The sequence below is a fragment of the Budorcas taxicolor genome, chromosome 14 (assembly GCF_023091745.1).
Source record: "Budorcas taxicolor isolate Tak-1 chromosome 14, Takin1.1, whole genome shotgun sequence".
Classification (NCBI taxonomy): domain Eukaryota; kingdom Metazoa; phylum Chordata; class Mammalia; order Artiodactyla; family Bovidae; genus Budorcas; species Budorcas taxicolor.
Genome location: NC_068923.1, coordinates 75833256 through 75854295, shown reverse-complemented (window position 1 = coordinate 75854295; position 21040 = coordinate 75833256). Strand labels below are relative to the sequence as shown.

Sequence of the window (21040 nt, the reverse complement as noted above, 5' to 3'; positions counted from 1 at the left end):
TTGATAAGCAAAATCTATATTTTAATGTTTTACTTCTAAACCATTAGCGTGTCCCTTTCTGTGAATTGCCTTCGTGACTCTTGTCCATTTTTTAACTGGTATGTTAGTTGCTGTTTTCTTTTTAAATTTGAATCATTATTTATATGTTATTGATTTAACACTTTATATGAGATTTTATGGGCTTCCCTGGTTGCTCAGGCAGTAAAGAATCTGCCTGCAATGTGGGAGACCTGGGTTTGATCCCTGGGTTGGGAAGATCCCCTGGAGAAGGGCAGGGCAGCCCACTCCAGTATTCTGGCCTGGAGAATCCCCAAGGACAGAAGTTCATGGGATCGCAAAAGGTCAGGCACGACTGAGTGACGAAGCCCAGCCCAGCACAGCACATGAGATTTATATAGCAAGTATTTCCCCCAACTTGTCCCTTCCTTTTTAATTGATCTGTGTGCGTTTTACAGAAGGATTAAATTGTATGTTCTCAGATCTATCTCTTGTGTGTGATAACTTGGGGATTTTCTAGGGGTAGAGGTTTCTGACCAGTCCATACTTAGCTATTTTTTAAATGTGCTGCCACAAAGGGCAGAAATAGTCAATGTGGATTTGAAATGTAGGGGAGGAGTTTAGGTTGGGAGAGTCTATCTGGGTGTCACCTGTCTAGAGCACCTTGGAAATATGGGTATAGATGGACTTCTCTGCCACAAGAATGGAGAGAGGGAAAGGAAAAGGGAACTAAGTTGAAATGTCTGTATTTGGGGCGTGAGAAGAGGAAAATGAGTCAGCAAAGCTGACATCGAAGGGTGACCAAAAAGAGAAGAGGGTGATCAAAGAATCGTGGAAGACCAAGAGACGTGGGTGATGGTCAGCTGGTTAATTTGGATGGAGTTGGCAAGAGATGCCAATGAAAAAGTCAAATTACAAGGAACAGAGGAGCAAAAAGTCAAATTGAATGCCATTTCCAAGAGTATATGAACATATTAAGACAAAACCCCAGATTGTATTTGTATATACAAAATCTCACACCCTGTGTAGTTTGCTTCAGCCCTACCTCATTTCCCCTTCTGTAATAATTTTTTAAAGTTCCATACCAAGGAGCAAAGGAAAAGTTCTATAGGAAATTCACATTCAACTTTCATGCCCACTCCATGATTAGGAAAGATAACAGGCCAATGCTTCATCCTACGACATTTTATTTTAAATAAATATCACTAAAATTACTTAACCGGTTTCACTGGGATAGGGAACTGAGTCTGGCCTTTCTGTAGCAATTCAAAATTGGAGTTGTTTGAATAGGCAAGATACCAAAAAAGGGGAGACTTTGGGAGGAGTGGGATCCCTCCCTCCCCCAGGAGGTCAGCAACGTCGGGTAGACTAAAGGGCGGTCGACCTCACTGGAGGATGGAGCCGCGGCTGCCGGCCTCCCCTGCCCACGTTTAATTTCTTATCCCTGTGACTTGTGTGTGCGCAGTTGTTTTGCACGCTCTGGTAACATGCCTGGCATTGTGTGTATTTGTTTTTCCCTGTCAGGGAGCAGAAAGGAAAATCCGAGATGAAGAGAGGAAGCAGAACAGGAAGAAGGGGAAAGGCCAGGCATCCCAGACCCAGTGCAACAACTGTGAGTGTGGCTGAGAAGAGGGGTGGGCTTCAGCCGGGCCAGGGCCACCAAGGAATGGGTGGAAAGAAGTGGGTTGCAGGTAAAATATGCAAATCCAAGTTATGGCTGGGCTTCCCTGGTGGCTCAGACAGTAATGAATCCGCCTGCAATGACGGAGACCTGGGTTCGACCTCTGGGTTGGGAAGTTCTCCTGGAAGAGGGCATAGCAACCCACTCCAGTATTCTTGCCTGGAGAATCCCCATGGACAGAGGAGCCTGGCGGGCTTCAGTCCATGTAGTTGCAAAGAGTCAAATACAACTGAGCGAATAAGCACAGCACAAGTTATGGCTAGGCATGGTGATGGGGTGAACCATCCCTGTGAAACGCAAATGGAATCATGTGATTACATTAGAGCTAGGAGGGAGGTTCTAATATTCCAGAGACCAACATCCTCCTTCTCCAGACAAGAAATCTAGGGTGCAGAGAGCGACAAGAGAGCACCCCTTCAGGAGTGTTCACTCCAAGTCCACACTCTTTCTGCTGGTCTGGTGATGGGAGAGGGGAGGCTTTTAAAGTGTGTTCACATATATGGCATTTGGGAAGCTTCTTAGGAGACCATTGCAAACTTTAGCCAAGACAAGAGCTTACAAGTGAGAGATCTTAAGTCATCCATGACCCTTGCGCTTATGGGTTTTGTGATCGTGTCCAGCCTCTGATGGGAAGTTGGCAGCGATACCGTTGCAGAAGAAGAGTGACATCACCTACTTCAAGACAATGCCTGATCTGCACTCCCAGCCCGTCCTCTTCATACCTGACGTTCACTTCGCGAACCTGCAGAGAACAGGACAGGTATGGCCGACCCGCTCACATCCACCTGCCATCCATCCACTCGCCAGGTAGAGCCTTAAGAGACCATCACTTCAGGAGCTATTGACCTGAAAAATAAAACCCATGCGTTCGACCAAAAGCCAGTCATTTCCTACAGAAAATGTAATTTTATAGAAAGGAATGTCTCAGGAGAGGAAACCAACTTACTAAGGGGAAGGCGAGAGTGAGCTGATAATAGTGAAGTGTTGACAAAGCAGTGAAAGAGGAAGAAAGTAAGAAGGCTGATAACCTGTAAGGCAAGTTTTGTGAGTTTTGTTCTGTGGGATCCGCATGATGCAATAGGGCTCCATCTAATGGTGGGAAATTGAACTGCACCCTTTGGAAAGTTGCTTAAGAGGAAAATTCTTTGATTAAATAAACTCTGTTAAAAACTTTTTCTTAGTAAATTGACAGTTACTGTTGAATAGGTAAATTATTTTAAACCAAAAGAAAAATGAGATTGTAGACAAGCCTTTTAAAAGATAATTCCTATCTTCTAGTTCTAGTTACAAGTGAAATTATAGAGATAATATTATAATACATAAACATCCAATAATTAGCTCCTTATGGTAGCTCACGTTAATGATATGTTATGCAGCCACTAAAATTATAATTAGGAAAACTACATAGCACATAGAAACTAGTTATGATAACGTTCAGTGGGGAAAAGGTAGAGTATTCATTTGTGTCTATACTGTGATTCCAAATACTGGGTTGGCCTAAAAGTTCATTTGGGTTTTTTGCAAGATGTTACAAGAAAAATTGTAATACTTGATGAGTAAGCTTAAGAGATGGATAATTTTTTTTTCTTTTTGTAATGTCTTAATATTGTCTGTTTTATGTGATAAATTAAAATTGTGCGAAAAAAAATTACTTCCCTAGCTTTAGCCAGAATTGTCTTTCTGTTGAGAAATAGGTGCATACTGACACATTCAAGGTTTTCTTCCGTTCTAGTGTTCAGGTACTCACTGGAATTGACCGTAGTCTAGGAGCAGAAATCATTATTGGCTTAACTTTCTTTTTCTTGAGAATATTTTGTCCCTGGGCCATTTCATTTTGTGTATGAGACAAAACAGTTATACAACCAGAACTTTTTAGTTGGTGTTTTTGATGCCAGGGGGTAGCAGAATACCCCCTAGCTCTTTTTCTTACAGTGCATCACATTAAAATTTAGCATTCTCATCTCGTCTTACTTGTCTGATAGGAAAAAGACACAAAGATAAAAGGAAGAACGTTGTGATTTGTTAAGACATGAGTGCCAGCCCCTAATTTTATTTTTTAATTCCCAAGAACATGGTGATTTGTGTATTTATAGCCTTCGTAAATACATGGTATATTTTGAAGCTAGTAGTCACACTTTTAGGAAAGAGGGGATGGTTGAGTTAAATTGCTCTCATTGTTTACTGTTGGGATTCTGGCTTCAGCCCTGTGTCAAAGCTGACAGCCTGACCTGTTCTTTGGCAAGATTTCTCTGAAATACGCAAAGCTGTAAATGAATCTTAAGAGGAAAACTGACCAAAGGGGCAGCTCATGACTGTCTCTGGCCTCACGTGCCCCCTCTGTGTCCTGAGCGGGACTCCTAGCCTGTGGCTGAGCAGAAGAAAAGTGTAGTCTTTCCCATTTGTTGGTTTCAGCAGTTTGCAAAGCAGCCCAATCAGTATCCCCTGAGGCATCAGCAAAGTTAAGTCCTGCTGTCCTTGAAGAGCCTCAGGCTTTCCCTGTGGCTTTGGAGTCAGAATGTAGGGAGTCGGTGAGGGAGCCTCCCTGAGCCCTGGGTGACAAAGGAACGCACTCTTCTGTGCGCTGGGACAGTGTGCGAACATCCCGTATTTGATCAACGTGCTTGGCTGAAGGAAAAGAGCACCTGCGGTAGCTGGTCAGGACTAGAAAGGCTGCCTTTCCTTAGAAGAGTTAGGAGTTTTAGGGGATGAGTCCAGAGGCAGGAGGGAAGAGGGCAGTGCTGTGATGTTGGAAGTGGGCAAGGGACAGGGCGTGGCGAGCTTCGACAGGCCAAACAACAGCCAGCTGTGGCAGGTCATGAGCTGGCCCAGTTCTCCCATAAGGGAGCAGAGATGGAAGGCAGGAAGGCAGGTGATGGTGTGATGCTCAGTGACCGCTGCTGCCGTGGACCTGGCAAAGTCACCCGCGTGGCAGCCCTTCAGCTGCAGAGCAAGCCGCCGGCTAGCTTTCACTGCCAGCCCACATGTCCCCTTCTCCCTCACTGTCTCCTTGATTCACTCGTGGGTTGAAATGGTCACCGGATGGTTATCAAAAACTCACAGGAGGGCACTGTTACCGAGTCCGTGCTCACTCCACCTCCCGCACGACAGGCCAGTAAATCAGAGACGAGGAATGTGGAGGCAAGGATACGACATCATTCAGAAAGCAAGCACACCAAGAAGGTGGCAGACTAGTATCTCCAAATGACCATCTTCTCTGGGCCTGGATGCCAGTTTCTGTTATAGGACAGAGATGGGGAGGAGGTGAGGAAGTAAAATAAAAAGGTCATAAGTCTTGCCAGTATCTCCTGGAATGGCCAGCCTGAGGGGGGACGTGGGATGGGGACAGGTTGTGTTTATATCTTCTTTTTTTGTAAAATTCAGGCAGAGGGGCAGGGTTCCCCAGGCAGGCCTTTTAGTAAACAGAAGCAACGAGGGGGAAGCAAAAGTTAAAGAAACAGATCCACTATGGAGGCAGATTTTGTTGTCCCCTGAAACAGCATGAACCCAGCGTGCGGGCACTATGGAGGTCTTTGGTTTCCCTCTCCTCGCATTAAAGCCCAGAAGATCCAACCAGTCCATTCTAAAGGAGATCAGTCCTGAGATTTCTTTGGAAGGACTGATGCTGAAGCTGAAACTCCAGTACTTTAGCCACCTCATGCGAAGAGTTGACTCATTGGAAAAGACTCTGATGCTGGGAGGGATTGAGGGCAGGAGGAGAAGGGAACAACAGAGGATGAGATGGCTGGATGGCATCACCGACTCGATGGACATGAGTTTGAGTGAACTCCGGGAGTTGGTGATGGACAGGGAGGCCTGGCGTGCTGCGATTCATGGGGTCCCAGAGTCAGACACGACCGAGCGACTGAACTGAACTGAACTGATGCATGGTGACTTTTGTCAAGAACCCTTGAAAAGAAGTGATAGAGGAGCTTGGGAGAAATTGTGGGATGCACAGGCATCATTCTTCAATCATGTGTACTTGGCAGGTATCAGCCTTCCTCAAGGCACCTGAACCCAGGGAGGACATCCCTTCTCCCTCACACCCTCGAGAACCGTCTCCCTGACTTGTGGCTTGTCAACCACCTCCACCCAAATCACAGGCGTTCTTGATAAGAATTCAGGTTCCCAAGGTTCATTCCAGATCTTTCAAATTAAAATCTCCAAAGGGGAGCCTGGAAATTTGTGTTTATGAGAAGTTCTCCAGATCGTTTTTATGTATTCTGAAGTTTGAGAACACTATCTAAAAATTAAATTTGTGCAATAAGCACTAGGGCCGACTAGGAAGAAATGGTGGGTCATCCTGTGAGGAGGAGGAGAAGTGGCAGTGCGGGGAGGCGACGGGGGCAGCGCAGTAGAGGCTGTGCAGGGAGCCAGGGGGACACTTAAGAGAAGGCTGCTTCTGGTTCTGGATCACCAGGCACCTTCGCAGAGAGCTGGCTGTTAACCCTACCTGGACAGTGAAGCAGGGCGGGCATGTTATTGCCACATTTAAAGAAAGCAGCAAAAAACCAAGTCAACAGCAGGCACTTTCCCCCAAAATCTAGTCTTGGGTCCAGTGCTGTGGCCCAGGCTCCCTGGCTTATGTGGGTCCCTCTTATACATCTAAATAAACAGTCCATTATGAGCATAACCCAGTGCTCCGATGCCACACGGAAGCTTGGGGCATGGGGAGGAAACGTCTTCCCTTCATTGCCTTGTGTTTCAGAAGAAAGAATACAGTACAACCATAGACATTAAAAAGTTTCAGAGGAAAAAGTTCCCCATGGAAATCTCAGCTAATGGCTAATGTGACTCATTCCCGAAGAGTTCCAGGTAACGAACTCTGTTGTATAACTAAGTCTGGGCTTGGCGGCATCCTGGAAACTGGCACGAGCCTTTGAGAAAGTTTATACGGAGGGTGTCATGGCTGTGGCAGGGACATTGATGAAATGGACTGGAACCCAGAGGTGATTTTTGAAGTTTAATGTGTAAATGTTGGATACTAACTAGTGTCATTCTTCACCCAAATGAAAATGATCCTGAAGCACATAGTTAAAGCTCTTGAAAGGCCCACAATTAATTGCCAAAAATAACTGGGTGAAGAGAACTTGACATACACGGCAGCTCCCCCTCTGGATTTCCAGAGATGCATGAAACAATAAGGATGCTTCATAATGTCTTTAAATCCGATTCGGCCTGTTGCCATGCTGACTGCCTAAAGAAGTCTCTTTCCCTTCTGGCCAGAACACCTCTTATAGCCAGAAACACCTCCTAGGGCTAGGTGACATTTCCTGGCCTGAAGATAGTCGACTCCTAGATTTTTGTGGTCATGGGACCAGGGTAGCCCAAGTCCCTTTGGGAAATAAACAAAGGCCTGGGCTTACTCTCTGGAACTTGCTTCCCTCCCTTTACCAAAGTATACCAGTCTGGAATCAGCTCACCTGTGGACTGGATGGGATTGGTTACTTACAGGCCCTGTGCCAAGACCTTTCTAAGCGATGATTTTTAGATCTTGCTAAAATAGTTCCTTAATGTCTAAAGCAAGGTTTGGCTTTGAGCTATAAGGTAATCTGATCAGACTGAATTGAGCTAGAAATAGTCAGATTTCTAATTTTAGTTCATTAATGTCTAAGAATTAACCCTAGGAGACTGTTGAAGAGGTTAAATTTGTATTAGACACATACAAATGATTAAACAGATTTGTCTTTTTTAAGAGAGAGTATAACGTCTTAGGAAAGTCTGTGCATCACGTAATATATTTCCATTTCTTGTGCCTGGCCTACAGTAAATCTGCTGTTTTGTTCCACAGGTGTATTACAACACAGATGATGAACGAGAAGGGTAAGACACTCAGGCTTTTCACTTCAACACCCAAAGTCAGTTCCTGTCAGTAGAGATGGGTTTCCAAGCACAGGGTAATGGGACAGGGAGTGGGCACGTCCTTTCAGCCCCCAGACTCAGAGCTAGAAAAGCCTTGACTCCAAGGATTGTCTGGGAGAAACCTGGGGAGTACCATTCTCCTTCCAAGTTTCTCCCTTTTTTATTTTTATTTTTGGCCGCACCTCACAGCATATGGGATCTTCCCCGACCAGGGATCAAACCTGTGGCCCTTGGCATTGGAGGCACGGAGTCGTAACCACTGGACTGCCAGAGAAGCCCCCAGATTTCTCTTTACCCCTCTATCCTTCCTGTGAACTGCCTTTGAAGTGGTGCATCTCTTTGATTCCACCCTTTCACTGCTAATCCAGTTACTGAAATCTTTGGCCCCAACACAAGATCGAGTCGAGCTCAAGGCAGGAGCCAAGGAGACAGCCTGTCCTTTCAGTGCTACCTGGACCCCCCCTCCCCACCCCGCACATCCCTCACACTAGGGAGTGAGCTGCCTGGGCTCGCGGCGAGGCTGGTTTAGATGGGGGCTAGGAAGACTGAGAACCTTGTCACTGTCTTCAGGACTGTAGGGAAGAGAGGGTTTACACAGGGGCACTGAAGGCTCCCGGGGTCTTGGGTATCAAGTCGCTGCATACTGCTTTTCTGCTCATTAACTCCTTGTGTAGACCCCTAGAATTTTGGAGCCAAAAAGGAACCTTCAAGTTCGTTTAGCTGATCCTATTCCCAGGCAATACAGCACAATATACCACATCCCTGATAGGGGGTCAGCTAACTTCTACTTGAATGTTCCCAGTGATGGGAATATTCTGAATATTCTCATTGTAGGAGGTAGCTCATGACACTATTGGACAATTCCGGCTCCAAAAAGTTAGTTTGTTGAACCAATGTTGCCTTCTTTTGACTGATATGCAGGGGCTATAGTTCTTTCTGGATAAGTCTCAACCTTTCCTCCTCATTCACATGTCATGTTACCTCTTAACATCTTAATTCTCCCGCCAGGGGGTACCACCAGATTTGTTACTGGTCTCCTTAAAATTGGCTCTCAGAAGTACACGTGTTCTGAACCACACGAGTTGGAGATTATATTGAGATCATTTCTTCTTGCCACCTGGATGCTGTTTGTCTCTTTAAATCAATCTAGAACTGCATTCATTTTTCATCATGTTACACCACTTACAACTAAAATCGTGGTTTGCACTAATTACATGTGTATAACTAAACTCTCTAGGTCACTTTTTTCAAACTATGGTCAAACCAGGGCTTCCCTATTCTTAGGCAGTATTTCCTTGTGCAACATTTCAAAATGAAGTCAAGTGGAGCAGATAGTCCTGGGTTCTTTTCCAAAGCGCAGCTTGGCAAACTGTAGCCTAAGGCCCAAATTGAGCACCCGCCACCGCCCCCACAGTGTGCCACTTCTTTTTGCACTGTCTGCATATTTTCAAATGGTTGGAAAAGTCCAAAAGAGGAATAATATTGCCTAACATTGGAAAATTATGAGATTCAAGTGCACACAGTCACATTTAATTGGCATGCAGCCACATGAACGCCTCCAAGTCTTGTCTCTGGCTGCCTTGGTGCTTCAATAGCAGAGCTTCAGCAGAGCTCAGTGGAGAGAGGCTGTTGCAACAGAGACTGTCTAGCCTGGAAAGCCTAACTGTTTACTTCCCAGCTGAAGTGTGCCACCCTCTGTCCTAAAGGATAGAGAATCTCAAAAGAGCCTAATAATTCCCAGTTGGTCAGGAACAGAGCCTCGTCCAGGATCTGACCTCCAAATTCTGAGTTCCAAATTTTCTAAATACCTAGTTTGATTGCTCTTTTCATCTTGGTACAGAGGTTGTATGTTCCAGCAGCAGGAATGAACAGAAACAATTAGCACCAATCAGTTTTACTCTGTTGTTCACTTGGTTCACAAAGGACAGGGTCGCGTCATGGAAGGAATGATGACTCTGAGCCAGGAAGCCCATGTTCTCCTCCTGGGCTGCTGCTTCCCGGTGGGAAGCCTGGGGCTGGGTCCCTGACCTCTGGACATTGGTGTTCTCCATTGTAAAAGGAGGATTTTGTAGAAGAGGATCTGTGAGACCTCTCATGAGGAGACTGAGGATCAGGGGATCTAGTCTCCATCTCCATCTGACCCCTAGTTCCTGGAAGACCCTTCTTGCCTTGATCCTCTGTGCACACTCATCCCTACTGGGATGCCCATGTTCCAGCCTTCCGTGAGGTCCCCTCAAGTCTTGCATTTCTGTGGCTCACACACTGCATTCGGGATACAGGGTTTCTTGGTGAATTTGGGCATCCTTAAGTCTGGAAAAACAGTGATTTCCCTGCAAGAACTTGCCATCACCTGATGCCACATGGGGCACTCAGACCGCAATCCTCTCTAAGAATATCTCTTATTTTTGCTTCTTCTCAAAGGCATGCCACTATCTCCTTTGGGCCCATCTTGTATAATCTCCTCAAAGGCTGGTAGGTAGGTTTAGTCCCGAAGTCACACCCGACTCTTGCAACCCTGTGGACTGTAGCCCACTAGGCTCCTCTGTCCATGAGCTTCTCCAGGCAAGAATACTAGAGTGGGTTGCCATTTCCTTCTCCAGTGGATCTTCCCCAACCAGGGATCGAATCCATGTCTCCTGCATTGCAGGCAGACTCTTTACTGATGAGCCACCAGGGAAGCCTTAAAGACTGAGTCTTTAGGAAAATGAAAGCCAGAAGAAGACAAATGTAGAGCACAGCAAGTCTGACTTTGGTTCCATCACAGCTCAGAGAGTCAGCTCTCCGAAGTGACTTCACTCAACCTCTGAATAACTGGAGCAGAGGGCCATGCCTTTCCTCTCATAGATGCTGCCAGACCAAACCCTGAGCTTGGTTACAGTGTTGCTGAGCAAGAGGCAGTTCTGGGTGGTTATCTTCCACCCAGGACACTTTGGCCAAAATTCAATGCACTTTGGAGATGTTAGAGATTGTTGACCAATCACCAGTGAGTACATTTAATCAACATATTAAATCTAAGTATTCATCACACGGTGTTCATCAGCACAAAATAAAGTTCTTCTAGAATTCTGCCCTGTTTCTCTTAAAGGAGCAGTTTCCTGGAGGACCAAGCACTTTTTTTGGATAAGGCCCTCAGGGATGCTAAGCAAACCATGAGCTATAGGACATGGTGGGTTATGTCTTAACCACATATACACAGGTGATTATAAATACAGGACAATTTCCCCAGGAGAATATGAAAACGTAAGCTTTGGGGCCACCTTGAATAAGTAAACTTTTTTGAATATAGCCAAAAGAATCAACGGTCTGTTGATACTTTTTTTGTTGTTGTTAATTTACTTTGTTTAACATGCATTTAAAAAACAACATAATTTAGACATATCTCACATTTTGTGAAACTTTTATTCGAATTCTTCACAATTCATGACATCAGTATCTTTCTCATCCTTGAAGTTACTTTTTATGTCATCTCATACTATTTGTCAAAGCAATTCTTTGCTACCCTCAAAGTTGAGATACAGAACTTAGAAATTCTGTCCTGCTACTGCTCCTAAGTCATTTCAGTCGTGCCCGACTCTGTGCGACCCCATAGACGGCAGCCCACCAGGCTGCCCCGTCCCTGGGATTCTCCAGGCAAGAACACTGGAGTGGGTTGCCATTTCCTTCTCCAATGCATGAAAGTGAAAAGTGAAAGTGAAGTCACTCAGTCCTGTCTGACACTTAGCGATCCCATGGACTGCAGCCTACCAGGCTCCTCCGTCCATGGGATTTTCCAGGCAAGAGTACTGGAGTGGGTTGCCATTACCTTCTCTGAGAAATTCTGTCCTAAGCCACAAATATTGATTCATGTAATATTAGTTATATAAGTGACTGCCGCCATGTTGCCTCTTATTTTTAAATTTTGTTTTTAATTAAACCCTTTTATTTCAAGATAATCGTTGATTCACATGCAGCTGTAAGAAACCCACCCCCTTTTCTTTTCCTTTTTTTTTTTTTTTTTTTTTTGCCACACTGCACAGCCTGTAGGATCTTAGTCTCTCCAATAGGGATTGAACCCAGGCCCATAGCAGTGAAAGCGCCAAGTCTGAACCACTGAACCACCAGGGAATTCCCAGGACCATCTCCTTTTCAACGGATATATTTTTATTTTTACTGATAGGTATTGCAGTTAAAAAAAAATCCACCCAGTAATATTCAAATCTGCATCAGATTCACAAGGGAGATTTTTAGAAAATATTTAAGAAAATGAAAATCATCTTTACCATCCATTAGAGTAGCAGATTTTTATCAGTTTCTTATATTAGTTCCACTTATTCTTATATACCTGTTAGACATTTTGCAAATTGGAAGATTTGAACTAAATACTCATAAAACTGCGCTTTACCTCCTTTTATAAATTTAACCTACCTTTACCCTTTCTGTTGCGCTTCATTCCTTTATTTCTGTTTTTCTTTGATATCCTTTTCCATTATTTTTTTATTGTGTTTGATTTCTTTTTTCTTTATTTATTTTTAATTGGAGAGTAATTGCTTTCCAATATTGTGTTGGTTTCTGCCATATAGCAACCTGAGTCAGCCATAGGTATACATACGTCCCCTCCCTCTTGAACCTCCTTCCCATCTCCTACCCATCCACCCCTCTAGGTTGTCACAAAGTACTGGTTTGAGCTCCCTGATTTATACAGCAAATTCCCACTGGCTGTCTATTTTATGTGTGATAATGTATATGTTTCCATGCTCCTCTCTCAATTTGGCCCACCCTCTCCTTCCCCTCACTGTGTCTGCAAGTCTGTTCTCTATGTTTGCCATCCACTATGGCCCTGCAGATAGGTTCATCAGTACCATCTTTCTAGATTCCATATATATATGACATTGGTTTTTCTGACTTACTTTACTCTGTATAATAGGCTCTAGGTTCATTCACTTCAATTAGAACTGACTCAAATGCATTCCTTTTCATGGCTGAATAATATTCCATTGTATACATGTACCTCAACTTCTTTATCAATTCATCTGTTGATGGAAATCAATCAATGTGATACACCATATTAACAAAGTAAAAAATAAAATCATTTGATAATCTCAGTAGATGCAGAAAAAGCTTTTGACAAAATTCAGCACACATTTATGATAAAAACTCTTTAAAAAATGGGCATAGAAGGAACCTACTTCAACATAATAAAGGCCATATATGATACACCCTTAGCAAACATTATTCTCAATGGTGAAAAGCCAAAGGCATTTCCTCTAAGTTCAGGAACGAGATAAGGTTGCTCACTCTCGCCGCTGTTATTCAATATAGTTTTGGAAGCCCTAGCCACTGCAGTTAAAGCAGAAAAAGAAATAAAAGGAATCTGGATTGGAAAAGAAGAAGTAAAACTCTCACTGTTTACAGATGACATGATACTATATGTAGAAAACCCTAAAGATACTATCAGAGAACTACCAGAGCTAAATCAGTGAATTTAAGTCACAGAATACAGAATTAATACACAGAAGTCACTTGCATTCCTACACACTAACAATGAAAAATCAGAAAGAGAAATTAAGGAATCAATCCCACTTACCATAGCAACAAAAAGAATAAAATACTTAAGAATAAACCTATCTAAGAATACAAAAGAGCTTTTCCATTATTTATTCATTTGGCTACATGGCCTGGGAGAGCTCACCAGCAATCCAGCTGGGGCACCCTGAATTAGAAGTGCAGTTTCTTAACCAACTGGACCACCAGGGAATTCCCTCACCATTTAAAAAATTTTTAATTTTATTTACTTTTAAACTTTATTTTATATTGGGATATAGCAGATTAACAATGTTGTAATAGTTTCAGGTGAACAGCAAATGAATTCAGCTGAACATATCTGTATATTCACTCTCCCCAAACCTTCCCTCCCATTCAAGCTGCCACATAATATTGTACACGCTGCTATATTAAAATGGATGATCAACAAGACCTGCTGTATAGCACGTGGAACTCTGCCCCACCATTTTTCAAAAACTGAAATAGAGTTGGCTTACAATGTTGAGTTAGTTTCTAAGTATTTGGCAAAGTGATTCAGTTATACATGGGCTCCTTTTTCTGTTGCCAGAAGAATTCTGTTTAATTGCTCTTTCATTGTGGAACTTTTGGCAAAGAATCCTTTCATATTTGTTTATCTGCTGTAAGCATTTTTATTTGGTCGTCATTTTTCTAGCGTATTTTTGTTTTATTGTCTTTGTCTTGTGCGGCTTAAGAATCTGGCAAAGACCTAGGAAGGGATACTGCAGGGTCTGGCTCACTTCTCTTGCTCCTCTTCTCTCTGGAAGTTTTCCCATTAGTCCTGAATACCTTTGCACTCCTAAACACCAACTTCTGTTTCTCTAACAACATGAGATTGCCCAAAGCTGTGCAGGCTTCTTTGCCCTTAAGTGTGTGCCTCTGCTGGGATCACCATCCTCTGCTCCCAGTTGAGAAATGGCAAATGCTTCAGGGGAAAGCGGCTCACTGACTATCAGCCCACCTCTCTGCACTTTTCTCCTCTAGGATCTTAGCTCTCAGGTTCTGGCTGACTCAACAGCAGTCTCCAATACCTTCAATAAGATTAAATATTAACATATATATATACACACACACATACACACAGTTACTTACGTTGTTCTTGGCTGGAACATTGCTTGGTTTGCCACAACTGCAGCATCTTAGCCACAAACAGAAATATCTGTATTTCCTCTTAAAATGATCCTTCTCTGGCCTACTGACCTAAATATTTCCTGCTTTCAATTGTAAGCTCTTAACTACCATAATTGAAAAAGACTCTGATGCTGGGAGGGATTGGGGGCAGGAGAAGAAGGGGACAACCGAGGACGAGATGGCTGGATGGCATCACTGACTCGATGAACGCGAGTCTGAGTGAACTCCAGGAGTTGGTGATGTGACAGGGAGGCCTGGCGTACTACAATTCATGGGGTCGCAAAGAGTCGGACACGACTGAGCGACTGAAATGAACTGAACTGAACTGAACTGATATACCGTAATTGTTACTAAATATATGTGGGGTTTGTTTGCTTTTTGACTTTGGCTTGTTTTTACTGTGTCAGATGAATTCTACCAAGACCCTGAACTCGCATTGATTAAAGTCATTTGGAGATGATAGATTCTTCCCCAAAGAGTGATTTATTGTTGCAAACAAATTGAGATTCTACTCCATTATGTGAGAGCCTTTGTGAGGACTTGAACATAAGAGGACCTCCATTTTTCTGAGGCCAATAAAGGGTTGTGGTGGTGTTGGTCTCTCAGTTGTGTCTGACTCTTTGTGATCCCAGGGACTGTAACCCACGAGGCTCCTCTGTCCATGGGTTTCTCCAGACAAGAATTCTGGGGTGGGTTGCCAGTCCCTTCTCCTAGGGATCTTCCCAACGCAGGGAGTGAACCTGGATCTCCCACATTGCAGGCAGATTCTTTACCATCTGAGCCACCAGGGAAACCAACAAAGGGTAGGGACATTCATTTCTTTAGGGTGGATGTGGTCGCCAGCCTACATGGGCCAGAAGCAGAGCTGTGAACTAGACAAACTGCCTCCATGGTGCCGGCAGCTCCTTTCTGGGTTTTATTCTGACACCTCCTCACTAGGTACTGATGTCTGGTGTGACTCAGCCTGACAGGTAGGGCTCAACATTGCCAAGTATGTCCAGAGACTCAGGCTTCAGACCCAGGCACCTTACCAGTTTTTTTCTGATGAGACAACTATCCTTTGTTTATACCTCAGGGACTGGCTGTCCCTGAAATTGACCCCATAAAACAATGGCTTCATACGTTGCTGGGTCTGGAGTCTCTCCACACGTTAACCTAACACACTGTGCCCAAAAGGTGTGGGTTGAAGGAAGAAGATTGGTGTCAGAGAAAGCACCTTCTCCTTGTTCTCATCCTTTTGCGGTGCAATCTGCTGTAATTGAACAGGACATCAGGAGACCTGAAATCTGTGCTCTTTCCATCTATCAACTGGGCAGTCATTTCTGCCCTTCTTTTCTCACCTTGCCTTGAAAAGAAATGAAACCACTGAATTCAGACCACACAAGCTATTGACTCCCACTGGGTTTATAGATTTGGAAGTGTGAAAAAGCATTTCTGAACTACTAAGAGAAATGTGGTTTATCCAAGATGTTATTTTAATGACAAAGTTTGTCATGGCTCAGAGTGAGGTGCTGTCAAAAGTCAACAGAACTGGAAAAATATAAATAAATCTTCCTTGGTGAGAAAAAGAAAATCGCTAGTTAAGGAACCCTGACACCGCGTGAGTGTCTGGTGATATTTCAGGCTGTTTACTCACTATTAACCTCCTGGTCACTGACTGCCAAGTCAATGAATTTTTAATCTTCCGCTCCCAAGGTCATGGTCAGGCCAGATTCAAGACATGACAGAATAATATGACCCACTTTTATGATTTTAAAGAAAAGTGAGGGGAAGATCGAGGGAACAGGGCTCTCTAAACCTATTACCACCCTCAACTGGGACTTGACCTTGAGTTTTTCCTCTAGCTCTTTCCATGGTTTGATTACCATGGGATAGAACAGAATGCTGACTCTTCATATCATTTCCCATACTCTCACTCAGCATCATCTCAGTTTTATTGGGTGCTTTATCATGAGGTTGTCCCTCAGAGCTGGGTTCTCTTAACAGCCTGACTCACTGTTTAGCTGCATTGCCCAGCATAAGACACGGCAGCTGTGCCTTAGTTTGGTCATCACTGAGTAGGGATAAGATTAGTTCTCGCCCTGCTGGCTCACAGAGTGTTCAAGAGACTTAATTTATTAAGGAGATGAAAAGTGCTTTATAAAACGTGGTCTTCTTAAGGACTGGTGAACATAATTTTGGACCATCTAGAGCAGCAATCTCCAACCTTTTTGGCCCCAGGGACTGGTTTTATGGAAGATGATTTTCTATGCATCTTGGAGGAGGGGGCATTGGTTTCAGGATGGTTCAAGCACATTATACCTATTGTGTACTTCGTTTCTATGATATCGGCTCCACATCAGATCATCAGGCATTAGATTCCGGAGTCTGGGGACCCCTGCTCTAGAGTGTGATCTAGTTGGCTTCCCTGGTAGCTCAGTTGGTAAAGAATCTGCCTGCAATGCAGGAGAACCCAGTTTGATCCCTGGACTGGGAAGATCCCCTGAAGAAGGTATAGGCTACCCACTCCAGTATTCTTGCCTGGAGAATTCCATGGACAGAGGAGCCTGGCGGGCTACATGGGATTGCAACGAGTCAGACACGACTGGACGACTTTCACAGTCACAGATCTAGATTGTGAGATGGTCAATTAAAGCCTTGTTGGTTTAATAATTTAAACCATTAGAATTAATATAAATGCTGTTTGGATAGTTTTATCCCATGTGCTCTTTCTACCACTGGATCCCACCATTAACTCGACTTGAGAATTGATAAAATAAAAGCTTAATGATTTCTTTGGAAGGAATGATGCTAAAGCTGAAACTCCAGTACTTTGGCCACCTCATGTGAAGAGTTGACTCATTGGAAAAGACTCTGATGCTGGGAGGGATTGGGGGCAGGAGGAGAAGGGGACAACAGAGGATGAGATGGCTGGATGGCACCACTGACTCGATGGACGTGAGTCTGAGTGAACTCCGGGAGTTGGTGATGGACAGAGAGGCCTGGCGTGCTGCGATTCATGAGGTTGCAAAGAGTCGGTCATGACTGAGCAACTGAACTGAACTGAACTGAACTGAATGACAGTGATGCCAGTAGAGGTTTGGTTTTGGAACAGAGTTTTATATTATTAATATCTTGGAAGCTTGGGATTGATACAATGTCAATTGCCAATGCAAGAAGTTTTTCCAACTTTAGCCCTTAATTTGGACCAGAGAGGTAGTTTGGACTATTTGCTATATGATGGTAAATGGGAACTTTGAGCTTTTTAAAATTGTCTGCCTTCTGTCCTCTTTCCCCGTATCTCTCTTCCTCAGATCTCTGCCTTGTTCATTTTCATGATCATCATGACGCATCTCTAATAAGACTTCAGTTCTTACAATGTGTCAGGCAACTCTGTGAGTGCTTCACATATGTTGAATTCATTTACTTCTCGCAACAGCCTCCTTTTAAAGACAAGTAGGCTGAGTCTCAGGGCAGCTGAAGGACTTGTCCGTGCTTCCAAAGCTAGTAGATTGCAAAGCCCGGGGTTATTATTTTTCTTAATTTTTATTGAAATATGGTTGATTTATTGTGTTGCGTTAGTTTTAAGTGTCTAGCAAAATGATTCAGTTACATATATAATTTTTCAGAATCTTTTCCATTGTAGGTTATTACAAGATATTGAGTAGAGTTCCCTGTGCTATACAGTAGGTCCCTATTGGTTATCTATTTTAGATTTTAACCCAAACTCCTAATTTATTGCCCCCACCCCTTGCCCCTTTGGTGGCCATAAGCTTGTTTTCTATGTCTGTGAGTCTGCAAAGCAGGGGTTTAAACCACGGTGGTCTATACCCAGGGTTCATGTCTTGACAATACCGCTGAGCTGCCCATCTATCATTGCTTCATGTGCCTGGGTCCAGGAATCCCCAGAGATGAAAGTTTTCTGAAAACATGCACCCGCTCTCTTGAGGGCTTAAAGGACAGTAAGACGCCACGCAGGACCGCTGGCTGGGTGTTTTGGTCACCTTGGGCTGCTGTAACAAAACACCGTAAACCAGGCAGCTCAGATAGCAGAGCGTGCGTCTCGCAGTTTCAGAGGCTGGAAGTCTCTAGAAGGAGAGACTGGAAGAGATCAGAATGCCAGTGTGGCTGCCGTCTGGTGAGGACCCTCTTCTGGCCTGCAGACCACCATCCTCTTGCTGTGTCCTCACATGGCAGAGAGAGGGCATCTGCTCCTTAAAAGATGCTCCCATCATGCGGGGCTCCACCCGCAGGGTCTCATTGCCTCTGAATGCCCTTCTCCTGGGGGCTCGGGTTTCAGCCTCTGAGTCTGAGGGGACACACGTGCCGGCTGCGACTCTCAGCAGCGACGACTACTGTTCTTCCGGGTTCCTTTCTCCTGAACAGCTCTCCCTTCCTTAGAAGGCCTGCAGTGGACAGGGGCTTTGGGAGGATATGTGGAGCTACCAGAACTTGCTGACTGAGGACCTGTGGGCCCTCAGGAAGGGGGGCTGAAACCCTCTCCTGGAGGAAGGGAGGGCTGGATCTAGGAACCCTCCACCACTGCAGTCTCCTCTATCGCAAGCTGATGGAGCCATGGAACAGCAGGGTCTGAGGGCGACCTCATAACTGAGACCCACTGAGGCAGGCCTGAGGCCTTCACAGGTGGTGCCAGAGGTAAAGAGCCTGCCTGCCAATGCAGGAGACATAAGAGATGTGGGCTCGATCCCTGGGTTGAGAAGATCCGCTGGGGGAGGACATGGCAACACGCTCCAGTATTCTTGCCTGGAGAATCCCACGGATGGGGAGCCTGGCGGGGTCACAAAGAGTCGGACACGACTTAAGTGACTTAGCACGCACGCACAAGGAAAGCCTGTGCCCTTTCCAGACAGAGGTCATGCTGTGCCCTCGGGGCTGGTGAGAGGGTGCAGGACACCCAGAGGCTAGCTAGATGGGAGGGGCTGGGTAACTTGGAGGCCATACAGACACAGGGCTCACATCGCCTCCCTAGCCCTAGACATTTGAGCAGGAAGGGGGTGATGTGCAGGACAGAGTGGGTGAAACCCAGGGGTCTCCCCTGGCGGATCCATATTTAGGACAAGGAGAATGTCTCGGGGCCACGTGGTAGAGACATTGGGGTGTGTGTTCTGTCCCACACGCCCACTTGGGACCTGTGACCCGAAGGCGGGAGGTTGGTGCATGGATCCAGTTGTGATGAGGGATGGTATACACAACGGGAAAAGATTTTTGTTGGCACCCCGCATACTTTAATGAATGAACACTTTCTCATCTTTTCTAGCAGCAGTGTCCTTGTGAAACGGATGTTCAGGCCCATGGAAGAGGAGTTTGGTCCAGCACCCTCTAAGCAGATGAAAGAAGAAGGGATGAAGCGAGGTACCGCTCGCCCTGGGGCCCTGCCCTCCTTGGCCTCACTCTCATGAGGAAGAGTAGGGGACGATTCACCCAGAGAGCTCACATTCTGTCTGGGCCCTGCGGTTCCGTGCTGGCCTGGAGATGCTCTTATTGACACAGGAAGTCCACAGTATCCTCCTTTGCTTTCAACTTCACCTCTTTAAACGCCCTAAGCAAACATTTATTCTTTCTGGGAGCTGGTTCTTTCCTTTACCTTGAGGGCAATGTAATGAATATACTGATTCATCCAGCAGTGAGATAGAAAGTTAAAAAGAAACCGCGCTGTGTTTGACAATAGCCTCTCATGAGCACCAAGAGCTGAGACTTGTTCAATAGACGCCAATGATCGATCATGGTAGAAGTAAATGAATCTATTTTCTGTGACATCACAACTTAACTCATTTTCTCTTGGTCAAGGATATTATTCCTCTTCACCAAGAGGGTAAGAAAGGAAGCATGGGCATGTTAGTGTCTTGTTCAGTATCTCAATGCTTTGCTGGCCCACTGTCCTTCCTGGGAGTAAGAGGAAGGGGTGAAGGGGGCGTACCCTGCACAGTCTGCTGTAGCCAACACCATGAGCTTCCAGGACTTCCGGCTTATGCAGCACTGGACTGTTAATGAGGCAGGTTGCTGTACGCCCACCATCTGCACAGGCTTGAGGCTTTTGTTATTGAGAATTTTTCCCCTATTTGTTAAAATGGGTTTGTACAGTGGTAAGAGCATCCCCTCTGCAGCCTCCCTCAGCCTTGTCACATCGAATGACCTTGGGAAGGTCCTCTGCGCATTGCAGTCCTCACTTGTAAAATGGGGACCACAAGGGTACCTACATCACAGAGTGAGGATTGATGAGCCAATGTACGTAAAGCACTAAACTCAAGTGCCCAGTGCATAGTGAGCACTCCGTCTTCACTATTATTAGTTTCGTTTTTAGGCCTGGATCTAGTTAAGGCGTATCATCATAATTATGATTGAGTAATGAGCATTTCAGAATTCAAAGAGCATAATTAACTGAGTAGTGTTGATTGCAATAGTAATACTTAAACCTTTAAAGGGTTTTCAGATTTCCCAGGCTCACCATCAAATATTTGAGTCCATTTTGAGCTCTGTTCCTGCATACCTTTTATATCTCATCCTTTAAAAAGAGGGCAGTGTTGTATGGAAATCAAGAATCACACAGGCCAAAGTGATTGCAGCTTAGATCCATAGTTAGTGAGTGTGACTGGTTTAAAGTTTGTGTTTTTCAAATTATTTTGAGGTGGTGAAGTCAGCACAAAAATTGCCACCAGAATTTGTATTGGGCTGTGATGAGATACGGTTACGGCCTTTGAAACATCTCAGTTGTAGGGACACATGAGGGCGCTGCAATCTTCCAGCAATAGAGAACTCCCAGAGTAGCTTGTCTTTGGAAAAGGACTGTGGAGTTCCTGAGCCCCTCCGCCAGGACTCCTACTCTGAGCTGGGCTT

At 44.8% G+C, this 21040-nt stretch overlaps 1 protein-coding gene across 1 annotated transcript in view; it reads left to right on the top strand.

Moving 5' to 3' along the window:
- Positions 1 to 21040, top strand: part of GRHL2 (grainyhead like transcription factor 2) — a 125481-nt gene that overhangs the window by 86613 nt on the left and 17828 nt on the right. Inside the window, exons 9-12 of the mRNA XM_052651829.1 lie at positions 1522 to 1609; positions 2299 to 2438; positions 7467 to 7498; positions 19464 to 19558. Of these exons, the coding sequence (XP_052507789.1) occupies positions 1522 to 1609; positions 2299 to 2438; positions 7467 to 7498; positions 19464 to 19558 (355 nt within the window). The remainder of the gene's footprint in view (positions 1 to 1521; positions 1610 to 2298; positions 2439 to 7466; positions 7499 to 19463; positions 19559 to 21040) is intronic.